The sequence below is a fragment of the Apteryx mantelli genome, chromosome 16 (genome assembly GCF_036417845.1).
Source record: "Apteryx mantelli isolate bAptMan1 chromosome 16, bAptMan1.hap1, whole genome shotgun sequence".
Classification (NCBI taxonomy): domain Eukaryota; kingdom Metazoa; phylum Chordata; class Aves; order Apterygiformes; family Apterygidae; genus Apteryx; species Apteryx mantelli.
In genome coordinates, this window is record NC_089993.1 from 16,657,747 (window position 1) to 16,672,814 (window position 15,068).

At 44.4% G+C, this 15,068-nt stretch overlaps 1 protein-coding gene across 2 annotated transcripts in view; it reads right to left on the minus strand.

The window, feature by feature from the left end:
* GNA12 (G protein subunit alpha 12) overlaps positions 1-6,783 on the minus strand; it is a 47,318-nt gene extending 40,535 nt beyond the window's left edge. For both annotated transcript variants that reach the window (XM_067306544.1, XM_067306543.1), the window contains exon 1: positions 6,285-6,783. In XM_067306544.1, the coding sequence (XP_067162645.1) occupies positions 6,285-6,605 (321 nt within the window). In that variant the 5' untranslated portion in view covers positions 6,606-6,783. The remainder of the gene's footprint in view (positions 1-6,284) is intronic.
* Between the last annotated feature and the right edge of the window lie 8,285 nt (positions 6,784-15,068).

Sequence of the window (15,068 nt, forward strand, 5' to 3'; positions counted from 1 at the left end):
GTGCATATACTTTCACCTTTCATATATTCCGATACCACCCAGGTGAGAGCAGGGTAAACAGTAAAGATGACTTACCTTGCAGCCCAACATACAAAACAAAAAAGTGTGAACAAAGGAAAAGTGTCATTTACTTAGTCCACAGGAACACAAACATTAAGAAACATTTGGTTTAGCCACTGAATCTCTGAACTGGTAACAGCAGAGATGTCTGCTTGTCTGGGAACTCTGAAAAGAGTCCTTGTCTGACCAAATCCAGCAAGATGACGATAAATGCAGCAGAAGAAAAATAATCTCACTACAAGCTTTACTTACAGCAAGGCACAAAGTAGGGAGACAAGCAAACTCACAGGAGACAACTGGTGGAGTCCGTAAAGACAGTCCTAAGTGAACTATTTCAGAATTACATTAGCAGGTTTTCCATTTCCTGGAGTTATCACACTAATGTCTAGCTCAATTATTTTGTGCTCTCAGCAATGCTGAGATATATTCGTCCCATATATTCATCAGGTTTTGAAGGACAACGTCATACTGCCCTCCTAGCAGACTGCCCCGGTATCAAGCAGACGTGCTTAGAAAGCATCTTCCCTTCATCCAGAACAGAGGGGTCTTCAGTTCTAGGACAAGACCAGTTCATCACCCTCAAGACAGGAGGGGGGGGGGGGAAAAAGCGAGTGAAGGAAATTCATTTGGAAATTCCACAGCATATTCTTTCTTCCTCTTGCTTTTCCTCTTTTTCTAATTTGTATTGATCTTACTTTTTAAAATAAAATGTGCGCTAGTTTGCCTTTGCTCCAAAGTTTTTTTGCAAGCGTTTCTAGTCACATAATTAGAAAATTTCCTTGCCAGTATGGCTTCCAAATTAGTTATAGAAATACATGTATATTCAACCAATTGAATATATAGCAACCTCCCAAATTTAGTCACGCAAGTGACTAAAGTTTTGTCTGGAAAACAAAAGTACATCTATAGTCTCCAGGGACTAACTCATGTTCTGCAAGACTAGTGACTACATCACAAGAGCCCTGTAAGCTCCATTTTGGAAAAAAGAATGAATATTTATCACTCACTATTGACCACTACTTCTCCTCTACTATCCACCATGATGAAGACAGATTGCTCTCTTCTAGCCCAATCAAGAGACACCCAAATGTGAAGAGACTACCAAAGCTGACAGAATTTAGATTTAAGACACACAAAATACACCAAATGGAAATTACTAAATTTCATTGATTGTATGAACCTGGAATAGAAAGACAAACGAGACTTAAAGCTTTTATTGTTTTGTTTTTAAATGATTTTGTGAACACTAGTTTTCATACAAAAAAAGAAAAGCACAGAGTGAAGATGACCAGATTTAAATACTAGTTCTCTCATGGAGCCTTCGTACTTAAACATTAAATTTAATGGGAAAAAAGCTCCTCATTAGCCGCAGTTTCTTGCCATTCCTTTTAAAAGGAGCTGTCTCAGTGGAAGAGAGTGATATTGTCCTGTGACAAACTACTCAAGTACAGCCATATTCCAGCGCTGTAGTAACAGATTGACTGTTATTATTATCAGCTCCTAATGGGTTACTGAATTCATCTGTATGCAAACCCAGGGAAATGCAGAGTCAAGTCAATTTAAACAGTAGCTAGAATTGACATAATGGAAAGACATATTCCCCCTACATTTTTAAGCTATCAGAAGAAATGTGTTTGCATTACAAAGGATTGCCTAAGTAATGTGGTCACTTAAGTGTAGCTTGCAACCCAGTACAGTGATACTCTTTTCCAACTGCTGAGTCTGTCTGTTCTCCAGATCGAAGCCCACGGGTTACAAATGAGTTTTCTCTCCCCCCACCCCCAATTCCACAAGGTACATCTATGTTATAGTCAGAGAGAGTAAACACAATATAAGCACAATCAAGGTATACAGACTACCAGCAGCACTGAAACAGCAGCTGTTGGGGTTTCAGTACTGGCTGCAGAAGTCCAAAGTTCTTCTTAAAATGGACTTCAGCACAGGCTAGTCATTTTGCCAGGCTTTGCTGTTACTCATACTCAAGCCATCAAGAGAAATGCTTTCAGGTATGCCCAGGTGTATTGCAATTACACTCAACCATCCTGTAGATATATCCTCAGGGAGTTCTCATGTTCAAAAATCTTAGTTTCCTCCCCCCCCCCCCCCCCATTCAGAGTCCACAAATGAAGTTACACATTTCCTGCACAGTCCTTTCCTCTGTAATTCCAGGCTTTTCAATTCTATAGTCAGTCACCATGATTCAAGTCACAGACAACAAGAAAACACTCACAGTTGTACTCAAACCTCGAGCTGGACTTATTAATTACGACATGGACATGAGCACTACCAAAAAAAGCCTGAACAGATTATTCTCCAGGCTTTTCAGAGCTGATTTTTCCCCTCTTCAGATTGAAATCTCCCAAACATGCTGGTGCAGGTACCACTCTGGTGCTTGCAGACTGCTTTGTTTGCTTATGCAGCTAAACCAGGGTTGTTGTTTTTTTTTTTTTCAAGCAGCATTTTATTCTCATACTTAAAACAACCAAAATCATTTAGAAAAGGAACATCAGAGCTGCAATTCATCAAGTCCCTAAGCTCTTGAACTGTTATCAAAGGAAGCAAGTAGCAGCCCCTCCCCATCAATTTTGGATGGCATCAAAAGACTACTCCTTCAGCTACTGTTAAGAGGTATCAAAATGCTCAGGTAATAACATTAGCCATTTCTTAGATTTGAAGCTTTAGGTACATAGTTTTCCCGGTTTCTGCATAAAACCAGAGCCATCATCAATTCGCACTGCAGCGGCTAGCCCTGTCCTGTCCGCTTTCCATTTCCAGGTGGGTGTGCTAAAGCCATGAAGGCTGTGTACTCATACCAGAACATTAACACTACTGCTTTTCACTTCAACCATCAAAAAGTCCCAAAGAGTTACTTTGAAACTTAGCCTTGATTAACAAGCAAAACCCTAGTTAACCGATGACTATTTACCTTAAACCAAAGCAAAACTAATGTATTTGAAGACTGCCCCACAAATGCCAGAAAAAGCTAGCAAGGCCCTGAACCATCACCTGCACTAAATGGAAAAGTAAATTCTGGATCACAGATTTACTTAGTTTCAGCATTTTGTTTTTAACTAGGGTTTCCCAAAGTGGGGGATGAGAAATGGAGAGAAGGGGGCAAGGAAAACTCAAGATTAACAAGATACCAGAAAAGTATGAAGCTGCAAATTCAAAAGAAAGTATAAGCTGACACTAAGATCAATTCATATGTATTTCCAAAAAGGTTTCAGGTTCTCTTCTCCGAACCGGTTCATTTGGTTTCCATAAGTTGCATAGCCTGCCCAAATACTATTGCAATAAGCACTTCAGAAATACCAAGTACTGCTGAGAGAATAGTAACCCTCTCTCATTCAGAGAGAAGTTTAGTCATGGTTGGAAAACGAAAATTGACCATTTAATCCCAGAGATTTACACTGCATTTCTAGCTCAGATCTCAGTGTTGTAGAGGCTTAACAAAACCATTATTTGACAGTACTGAGAACTATATGGAAAAAAGGGGCTAAGGGTGCTGGCAGCTGTACTTCGCAAGGTCACGTAGATTTATACACTATTGTATATGATCATTTTTATTTGATGTTGGTCACATACTGTATTATAAAAGTTCATCTTCCACCCTTTCTTATAAGTTGGATATATGATTAAGACAGCACACACAATGTTTAAGTGATCTCTGTTCCATTTAGTGTTAATGGGTGGTCATTTCAGCCTGAATTTTCTGATAAACTGAAAACAACCTGTTTTCCAAATACATTATTATAGAAAGAACGGCCATGAGATTCAACTGGCAATTTATGTTGTCAAAGCAGCAAAATTAATGTTTTTCTACAGAAAAATTGTTAGCACAAAGAAAGCGTTATGCCATACAATTACCCTATGCTACATGCACTAGCAACATCACTGTTTTTCGCAATCTGTCTTATTTGATTTCTCCCTGATGATACGGCAGAATTCTGAGGTGTTATCGCATTTCTTTCAGATGGGCAAAAGGCAAACGAAACATGTTCTGTCTACCTTCTCCCCACACTCCAGTCTTGGACCTCCTTCCCACCAGAAAATGCATTTGGTTTCCTTTGTTTGCTCTCCCCCTTCTGCATACTCCTTCCACAGCGACCATTCCTAAAGCCACTCCCCAAAACCTATGGGTGAAGAATAAACTGTGTGCTTATGGGCAAGAGCCCATTCCCCGCCATCCAAGATCAATAAGAAAAGGAAGAGTCTGACAGATACTGTCCACATACCTAGAAGGATAGCCTGACATAACAGCTCCCAAATATTGATCTACAAGGCCATAACTCCCTTCAAAATAGCCAATCAAATTTAAGTTTGATGACTAGGATGCTTGAAAACGTGTTCAGCTGACCACAGTCCAAGAAATGTTGTAACTATTGGTCTTGAAACCAGAACTCCAGGCTGCTATCTTGAAGACCTGGACTCTTGAACACCTGGATTCTAGTCTAAGTTCTGCAAATTTGCCCAAAGTCATCCAGCAGACAAGTGCTTCAAGTGCATACCTCGGTCTTCCCTCCTACAAGATGGTGATGCAGATACTTGCTTTCCTTTCCAAAGCACAGTAAATTCTACTGCTGAAAGCTCTATACCTTCTGCATATGTAAAATATTGTGATATTTTACCATAGCAAAATTACTTATGCAAATCATAACAAAAAGTCTCATCAGATTTTTCTGTTGTCACAAATCACTTCTTTAAAGCCCTCTGCTACCACTTTAAATCAGTAGTGGTACCAAATGCATAACGGCAGTACCAAAATAAACATTAAGACCTTTAAGATAAGACTCCTTATTTCTAGGTGTTTAGATAAAACCTGTAACACTCTTCTTGCTGAAGAATCTCTTGAATGAAAGAGAAGCTTTTGAGCTTCAACATTCTTACAGTTAATGGGCACCTAATACACTACATTTTCAATTTTTTTCCTGCTTGAAAGGTCCATCCCTTAAAGAACCTGCAGCCATAGGATTTTTCTTCCTTCTTTTCACTCATTTCACTCATTTTGGCATGATTTCATCTTTTGCAATGCTCCTGAAAATGGACTAAAAATGGAAAAGAAAACTAGTCAACAATTTTCCTATTCTCTTCTAACAGAAGCAAAATAATGGAATTATTAAAAACAAGAACGAGTTTTTTTGTGTGTGTACTTAAAGCACATATAAAGCTTCTATTCAAAACAAATCTGAAAATTCAGAAGTAACTCCTGTTACCCTTGACTTGCACACTTTCCTTTAATTTTCCATGAAATCTCACACAGCCTCACAAATCCATGTCCATATAAGAGTGGAGACAGTTCTACAGAATAATACAGGCAGGGAAAAAAACCTGTCTGTAGTAGCTCTTCCAGAGAGAGATTATGAAGCTGAAGAGAGAGAGATTTTTAAGTGAGCTTTTTATGCATCTTCAGGGATTTTCTGAAATATGATCACTTCTCCTAACTGCACTAGGCATCAAAACTTGTTTCCCAACAAGAAATAATATTTGTCAAGGCCGGTTTTCCTCAGCTGCCTGTAGATTGAGGCTCTACCTGCAGACTCTATCAGCAGCCTTTATGTTCTCCAGTCACTAAATAAACACAACACAGCCAGCGCTACAGCGCCTGCACAAGCACTGAACAAAACTTTTCCACAAAGGTACCAAAGCAAAGTTCTTTCGGCCTCAGAGCTACGCTTGATAACATCCTGCGCTACCCAGCTCTAACGACATAGGCTCTCTTGCTTGTAAAGATTTACCAAGTAATAACTATTTACTGCTACAACATATGCATATGGGGAATCTCTTTCTCATCCCATCTCGAGGTACACGTACTCGGGGCACTTCGCAGAGGCATGGAAATTCCTTCTAATGCTGAAGTCTCTCCAGTCCCGACTCAGAGGATGCTCTCATAATGTTTTTTTTCCAGAGCGCAGGCCACACCTATATCCTCTTTCCTCTGGGCTTCCACAAAGCTTTTCTCAATCCCTCGCGCAGGGAAGTTTCCTTTGAAGCTCTTCCTCCAGCCCTTCTCGCGGACAACGCAGACGCGCTGCGGGGGCCCGCGGGGGTGGGAAGGAAGCGGCCCCCCCCCCCCACCGCCGCCCCCGCGGCACCTGCGCCGCCGCCCCCTCCCCAACGAGAGGGCGCGGCCCAGCGACCCCGCGGAGCCGCCGCCCGGCCGCGATGCGCCTGTCAGCGGCCGCCCCGACGGCTGCGGGCCGGGGCGGCCACGGCGCGGGCCTCACCTTGAGGATGTTCTCGTAGATGGTGGCGCGGAACTCCAGCAGCGCCTTCTGGTCGAACTCGCGGCCGTGGATGATCCGCATCTGCTTGAGGAAGGTGGACTTGCCGCTCTCGCCGGCGCCCAGCAGCAGGATCTTGACGAGGCGGCGCACGGCCCGCCTCTCCCGGGCCAGCATCGCGTCGATCTCCCGGCTCCGCCGCCGCGCCTCCCGCTCCGCGTCGCGGCTCCGCTCCTTGCCCTCCCGCCGCGGCTGGTCCCCGCCGCGGCCGGCGGCCTCGGCCGGCAGCAGGCAGCGGCTCAGGGTGCGCACCACGCCGGACATGGCGGCCGCGGGACGGCAGGAGCGCTCACAACGCCGCCGAGACCCCAGCCAGCTCCGGCAGCATCGGGCGGAGGCCGCCGAGACGCTGCGACCCGGGCGGAGGAGGAGGAGGCGGAGCAGCCGCGGCCGGGGGCTAAGGGCCGGGCCCGCCCATTCCCCTCTCCCCGCTCGGCGGGGCGACGCTGCGCCGGGGCGGGGTGCGGCCGCGCAGGCAGGCAGGCCGGCCGGCCGGGGGAGGGGCGGCGGCGGGGCGCGGCCCGCAGGCCCGGCCCGCCGCCCCGCTCTTCTCGGCGGGGCGCGGGGGCGCCGCGCGGCGCGGAGCTGCCCCCGAGCCGGTGCTCAGCCGGCGGCCGCCTCCGGTCCCGCTGAGGCGCGGCGGGGACGGCGCGGCCCCGGCCCCTCAGTCAGGGCGCGCCGCCGCCGCCTGCTGAGGGAGGTACCCCCCGGCTCCCTCCCCCCGCTCCGCCGCTCCGCGTCCCATTGGGCGAGGGGGGTGTCGGTCAAGGGCTCCCGCTTCCAATTGGAGAAGCCGCAGTGGGGGGCGGGGACAAGCAGGAGACAGGGCTCAAGGCAAGGCAAGGCCCGGAGGGACAGCGTGGAGGCGGGGAAAGGGGGAGGAGCTCCCGGGAGGAGGCAGGGCAAGACGCCGGAGCGCCAATCAGAGGAGAGCGGGCCGGGCCGCGGGCGGGGTGATCCCGCAGGAGGCGGGACCTGGGCCTCTCTGTGGGAGAAGGCGAGCTCGCCTGCGAAGGGCGAGGCGTGACGTCACGCCGCGTGCCGGGCCGTTGGTGGCCGTTGGTGGCCGTTGAGCGCTGCCGCGGGACCGGCTGAGGCGGCGGGGCCGTGTTGTCCCCAAGCCCTGACAGGGGCTCAGTGACACGGAGCCACAGCTGTGCTCGTAACGGACGTTTAACTCCCCGAGCAAATCATGTTAACGTGGGGGGATGTGTGATCACAACGTACTGGTGAAGACCAAGTAGCAGGAGTGTCGTTCGGACGTCAGCGTTTCAGAGGTCAAGGTGCATTGAAAGTAGTGAGGTGACAGAAGTGTGTCTGCACTGATATCGTGGAACAACTACATAAAGTCAGGACATTTAAGTATTTGTAGTGTCCTTTTATTTAGCCAATTTGCAAAGCCACATAAAGATTTCTCCTATTCCCTCCCTTTGCAGTTCAAGTGCGCTGGAGGGCCTGGCTGTCCACCCCTCACTGTCCACCCCTGCGCACAAATAACAAACCCCAGGAAGCTTTAACCAGCTGTTCAGAGCAAAGCATTCCTGCGACTGAAAACCATTCACCAATACGAGTGCCTCTCGGCTCGGCCCACCCGCCACGCGCGCTGCCACGTGGTTGCTGGAGAACCGGGCATGGCCATGGAGGCCGCGGAGCAGAAGCCGCCCTGCGGAGGAGGCCCCGCCGCAAATCCCCTCTGCCACAGCAAGGGGACCGAACTAGGACCTCGCTGCAGGCCACAGCCGTGGGTGCAGCGCTAACCAAGAGCGCTGACTAACAGCTGTCCCAGGAAATCGTTCCTGAGCTTTTAGACCTTTATAGGTTACAGCCAACATTTTAAAGGCTACCTGGAGAACAGTAAACAGCCACTGCCAACGGAGAGCATTGGAGCTGTGTCCTCTACTGAAAAGTACTACAACACATGGTTATTTTCTGCTTGAAGTTTAATTTCTTGATTGACGTCAGGTATAATTCCATGTAAAGCATATTGAAGCAATCTAGTGCAGGGCTGATGATGAGGCAGGGATTAAAGTATCAAAGTACACATCTGAAAGAAAATCCCCTTAGTCTCCTGATTAGGTACTGGAGGAAAAAACATTTTTGAAAGCAGCTGGTATGTGATCACCTAGCAGCAGCTGGGATCCCACACCTTCTGGCTACCAAATGAAATCATAAATAACGGACACATGTCCTCCCTTCTACAGCATGATATGATCCCTTCTGTATATCTTCTTTTGTGTCTGCTTCCAGTAACTTATGTCATAACCATCTAATCAAATTTAAGCTTCAACTAGTTAATTCTGCCCCAGGCCTGTACCCACCCCCAAATATTGGGCAACGTATGCTAGCATGTACTGGGCAAAGTGACACAAATGCACCGAACACTGGGGGAAACTAGTAGAATGACTAGGATTTCATAGAGAGGGCTGTTAGGGCCTTAAGTTGCCACAAAAGATGATGGAGTTCACAGATTTAGCAAAAAAAATTAAACAAAACCCTCCAGGGAAGTAAGTATCCAGTGTGACTATTAATCAAACCAAAATGTTGTTGTCAACGCTCTCCCCCCAAACCAAGTTTTTTCTTCTTAGTGAGAGCAGTGACTTAAAAACACCTTTGGGTATTGCAGTCAGGAGGAGAACTGCACAAGGTGCTGCAGTACAAAGCAAGCCATTCACTAAAGGGCAAAACCTTTTTTGAGAAAGTTATTTTCTCTCCCATGATCTTACTCTGATTGCAGTTTTCAAACTCAGCAGCAGCTCGTTCCACTTAGGAAATACTGCTGTAATTCACAAGTTCACCCACTGGATGTCCTCATTGCCCCACAAGAAGCCACTCAGACTAGCAGGATGGAGACAAATAAATCAATCCCCAAACCCCCCATACTCTGTAGGCCTGATTTTCAGAACAGCTGAGCGCTCAGAACTCCCGCTGGAATCCACAGATGCTAAGCAGCCTGAAAATCAGACCCTATATAACTGTGAAGTGCCCAGATTGGTATTTTCTGATTAGCTCAGTTACTCCTGCTTCACTAGCTTTGTCTGGTCTCCATTTGAGGACCTCTTCAGGCTTCTGGGGTTCTAAGGATTTTTGGCAAAGAGTTCAAACAACTGAGAAGACTAGCTCCCATGATAGGCCTGCTGCTTCATCTGTAAGTAAGAGTGAAATTATAGTATACAATAAACTCTGCAGACAAATCAGTTGCCAGACATCCTTAGTTCTTTGCGCATTCATCCATGAAAACAGCTTTCAGTAGCTCACATATAACTGTCAAAAAGGTCCACCCCTCCCTCACTCTCCCACAGCACCGTTGTTGCTTATCTATTCATTCAGAAGCTGTTCTAAAAACAGGACAGAAAATAATTTGTTTACTGTTGTAGAGCTGCAGCAATATACCTTCTGTTGCTCTGCTGAGGGACTAGGTGGAATGTCCCAAATGCATGTGAAGATATCTGTTGATGTTGCTGCAGATGTTTTTCTATGAGCATAAGCAATAGGTGTAGAAAGGCTTGAACGCAGTCTCAACACTTTCCCATTTTCCATTTTCTTACTATCTGCCCAGTTCCACATTTTAAGACTCCCAGTTCATCTGTCTTCTTTCCTCACTTCTTTGGGCTTATATCAAAATCAAAACAATTTATATTAATACAAGCTAGAATAAAATAATACTTATGTTTTCATTTTTCTATTCCTTCTTTTACTTCCTAAGTTCTTTTCTCTATTGCTACTCTATTTTCTCTTCCCCACTCTCTGTTACTTTCTATAACTCTTGTTCTCTTTTTGCTGAGGTGAAGAAATACCTGTACAGCTGTTTCTATTTCTCCTTACTTTGTCTCCCACAGCAAGGAAGAAGGAGACTGAAAGATGGGAGAAAATAGAGGATTGGAGGACAGAAAGAAAGAAGGAATGAGGGTAACATTATTTCCATTTCCCTTATCGGCTACAAAGCAACTGGATTATGAGCAAAAAGATGGGGAACTCTTGGGGTAAAGGTTGGAGCATGAACTTCTGAGGCCTTGAAAAGAGACAGCAAAAGGTTAGAGCTGAAAGGTTATATGACAGATGGAGAAGCTAATGGACAGCTTGTATGTGAAGACCTTATTGCAGATGGAGGTGACATCTGGGCAGCACTGGAAAACGAGGAAGAAGTTACATAAGAAGCCCTAATACCGAATTCCAGTCAGTAAGGCGCTTTTTCTATGATCATTACAGAGAGCCCAGAAGAGGACATGGCCTCATTGATGAATGCTGGCACCAAGCACATGAAATGAAGAGGTCTGAGGTGCCTGGCCTTGGCTCTTTTTACTTGTGTCTAGCCTCACTTGTTTCAGCTTGGGTCAAGCACAGAGGGGAATATATGATTTAGCCTTTGAAAGGGTGCAGAGCTATCATTTCAGCATCTTGAACCTTGTAGTTGACTAACCTCTAATTCTTCCTGAGGCCCCATCTGGATAGTAGCCCATTCTTTACCCAGTCCCATAGCTTATGTGACCCATAGCTTAAAAACTACAATCTGTCCTGTAAAAGCGCATTATCATCAACAGTGGAGGAGGCGCAGAGTGGAGGAGGTGCTATCACTTCAGCTGAGAACGCAGCTGATAGACCCTATAAGTGCTACACAAACTGAATGTTTGCCCATACCTGGGACACTGATATCATTTTCCCAAGCATTGCCAAACACTATCACTGCCAGGAAAAATATTTTGCTTGGTGAAAATGGGAAGCAAATAAAGCAACAGTGAGGATATACCTACACATTGCAGTACAGCACCATGCAACAATGTTGTACCTAGCTCTAACGTAATTTAAACTTCAGAATTTAGGCAAGTACCTGGCTGTCTTAAGACAACAGAAGGATAAAGTATGCATGAAAAGAATCACCTGAGTTGACAAATCACCCACCTTGTCCTTTCTGACCACTGTCAGATGATCAAACTGAGTCAAATGAGACAAAATACTGAACTGTTGTTAGTTACCACAGGGCAGAAGCAGTCCTGGCTTAGCGTGACTTATTTAAAGAGGTTGGTACCCTTGAATTGCTTGTTGTTCATTTAGATAGCAAAGCTTCTAGATTTGAGGATTTATGATCTAAGCTCCTTTTGCTTTTTCTCTGTTGCTGAGACTGTGACTCTCTTTGCTTATCTGAGGAGGTGCTGCAGTATAAATGCACTTCAAGCCCTTACCTAAGCTGGTAGATTTGTAATGTTAAAAGAACTGTATTCTGCTTATAGAATTCTCAGAGGTTTTACATAGCTTTTTCGGTGGCTACCTCTCTCCATATTCTCCATAGCAGACTGAAAAAATAGAGAGGGACAAACTGAACCATGTCTTCCAGGGGAGGAATGAGACAAAAATCATTCAAATAGATCTACTATTTCTAGTAACCTCATTAAGTGTATGGGTTCTTTCCAGTACTAATATATTAGTTTTTGCTAGAGGTATTGAGACCTTGGCTGGACGTTTTCTGCAAGTTTTTATGATCCCTATTGTAATTTGCTTATTCTTTGAGATCCCAATTCTTTGAAGTGGTAGCAGTCTCAACTCCCATGAAGTAAATGAAAACTGAAGCAACTTGGCATCTCCCAAGAAAAAAACACACTTAATAGTGAATCTGGATCTCCACTTTGCCTTTTCCCCTTTTAGCTTTGCTTTAATATACGGCTGAGTTTGGGACACATCTGTTTTTCAGGATCTGGATTTGCCTAACCTCATTGAAACTTCTAACTACGGACATCAAGACATTAAAAGCAAGCCTAGACAAAGAACTAGAGAACCAGGAACAGCCTTGTAACAGTAAGAGTGGAAGAGGAATGGATAACCAAAAAGTGCTTTCAAATTCTAATTTTTTGTTTTCAATATATTCTGATTTTTAATTACATTTTCTTTCTCCATTGTTAGCTCTGTGAGTACAGAAACTGTAGAACGTCTGGTTCATATCTCATGTGAGTTCCCAAACATGGATTCTCTTGCAATGGCCCAGCCACTACCAAGCAATAAAATTGCCAAAGGATGCTGTGAGGCAAAGCATGTCTGCTCCTTTCATTAAATCTGTGGGCACATTTTTTTCTCTTCTATGTGACATTTTCATCTTCTGTCCCACAGAGGATACATTGTTCATATACATAAAAGTATGTGAATTGTGGCCAGTTAATTTTCACTATTTTCAGACTGCTTGACAGTAGCCTGTTATCCTTCATTTCACACCAGCCAACTAGTGGATTAGTTTACTTTCAAAACACAAAACCTCATGTTAATTCCCAAACAATTAATTGTTGGGAGAAGACAAGCATAGTTTTAACCCAATCTGTGACTTTTCCACTGATTTCATGCAATAAGGCACATCATTGTTTAATTCAAGGCATGCCCTGCTAGGTGTCTTGCAGGCTGTAATTTCTTAGTGTAAGGTTATCTTGGTTACCTCCAGGGATGGTGCATCTTGGTCCTGAGAGTATAGAGAGAACAGAAAGTGAGGATCTCCTGAAGATGTTTTCTCAGAGGACACAGAAACGGAGCCCATGGGATCTGAGTGTGGGTTATGTCTCAACAGCTCGTGGTTCTGAGTTCTGAATCTGTGGACATATTCTCAGAATACACAGTGACAGAACAGCTACATGCTGGCTGGGAAAATTTATCTTCAGAGTACCCCCAAAAAACAGCAAAACAATGCAAAAGCAGATAAAAGTCCTAAACGTGCTCAGACCTCTGATTTGGAGTACAAAAGACTGAAGCGATAAGTAGTATGGTCAGTTCAGGCTCATGTTTCGTTTAGATGTCTATGCTATAAAAAGTCATTGGAATACAAGATGAGTAACATTAACAGGAAAGAAATAAGGCAAAATCTCAAAAAGTACCAAAACAAACACAAAAAATGGAGCTCCCTCAGAACAGAACTTATGGTGACTGCTGCCAAGCTATGCCCATTTTTTCTGCATCATTTTTAAAATGACTTTTCATCTGGTGATACAGAGCCAAGTATCTCTATGGGTAACATGTAGCTCCCCAAACTAGTAGGAAATTAGCAAGCCTTAATAAAATTCATGCATGGCTTACTATGGCAGTTCCACATCTGAAGAGAAAACAGATGTTCTCTTTAGTTATTCGCTTCAGGTCCGAAGGAAAGCTGTTGGTTACTGTTGTTTTTAAAAAGGCTGGTGCTGGAAAGGTTACAAATGATGCAATTTTTTACAATATTGCTCCAAGGCTGACCTGAATTGCTGAGGCGATGCTTGCAGATGCCATGTCACCCACTCACCAGCCTCATATTTCTTCACACCTACACTTTAGGACGAATAAATAGAGCTGAGTCCACAGTATTTGCCTGAGACCATTAATGGGCTGGCAGGCCGGGCTTCCAAGTCCACGTGCTGAATTCGTTGTTACATTTCTCAGTATAGGTTTGTTTCGAAGGAAAGGCAGAAGGGATGCACATCAGAGAAGGGTACTATTAGAGATGTCACTAAACAGGTCTCTCGAGGCTTCGGTATGAAGAAGAAAAATCTTGATTCTTTACCTTGTTCACCTGGCTCCCTTCACTTAGCACATGTTGTGCATTCTGCCCACATAATTTTTCAGTACACATTGCAGATGGGCAATCTTTTCTCCTTCCATTTTTATACAAATATTTTCAAGATGTGAAAAACATTGGCACTTACAGTGAGTCTTTGCCATCTGAAAGAGATTGCCACTGCAAACATGTATGAATGCATCCACATATATCTGATATTCAGTTTTCACTTTGCAGATGGGTTTCAAACACAGAGGCTTTCAAAATGCTAATTCATTGGGCTGTAATACTTGCTTGTTCCTCCATGTTTATTCATTGCTCCCTGGATGGGGGGATCCCAAGCTTTCCTTATTCCTCTGCAGCTACCAAGCGGAGATTAACATGAAAAGCAGGTCCCTGTCAACAGAAAAAAGCTCCAAAAGAAAGAACAGCAAGTGCAATAGATCGTGTCCATTGGCTTAATACCCTCGCAAAGTATTTATCTAAACTGTCTTTGTTAGCCTGTGAACGTTCATGGTCTCACAGATAATATGGAAGGATAAACAAACACATGCACACCTAAATGTGACTACTAGCTAATTTAGGAATTATTAGTCTCCAACAGTGGAGAGGGAAAGGATTGTGTCATTTAAAGAAACGACAGCAAATGATGCAAAACCTGGGCAGCAGGAATGCAGAAAAGAGCTGGCAGGAACTAACCAGATGAGTGATCAGCATTTTATTCAGATGGTGTTTCAGCGTCCACCCAGAGGAGATTAAGTATCCTGTTCTCTCAAAGCAGAAAAGGGAAAATAAATCAGGCTTTACCACAAGCAGGGTGGCAGGGAGTTAATTAGGAGTGGAAAAATATATTTCAGTCTGCAAAGGAATAAAAAATGAGCAAATGAAGGAGCTAAAATACACTGAAAACACATTGGAACACACCTGGGAAACAGTGACTGAGATTCTGGCAAGGGGAGTCTGCAGCCGCCAGGGACTGCACACAACAGGTGATTCAGACAGCTCAGTTAAAAACTGCAGTCCAGGAGCCAAATGCTATTGCTCTGACTTGTCATATGAAAGCAGACATTTCCCATATCCTGTCTCATGTCAGATTCTCTCCGACAACGAAGCATATAAAAAAATGGCAAGGTTGCATAAAGAAATAAAATAACCTTCAGTTTCCTCTAAAAGTAGTTTTTAAAATAACCTTCAGTTTCCTCTAAAAGTAGTTTTTAAAATAAAACCCT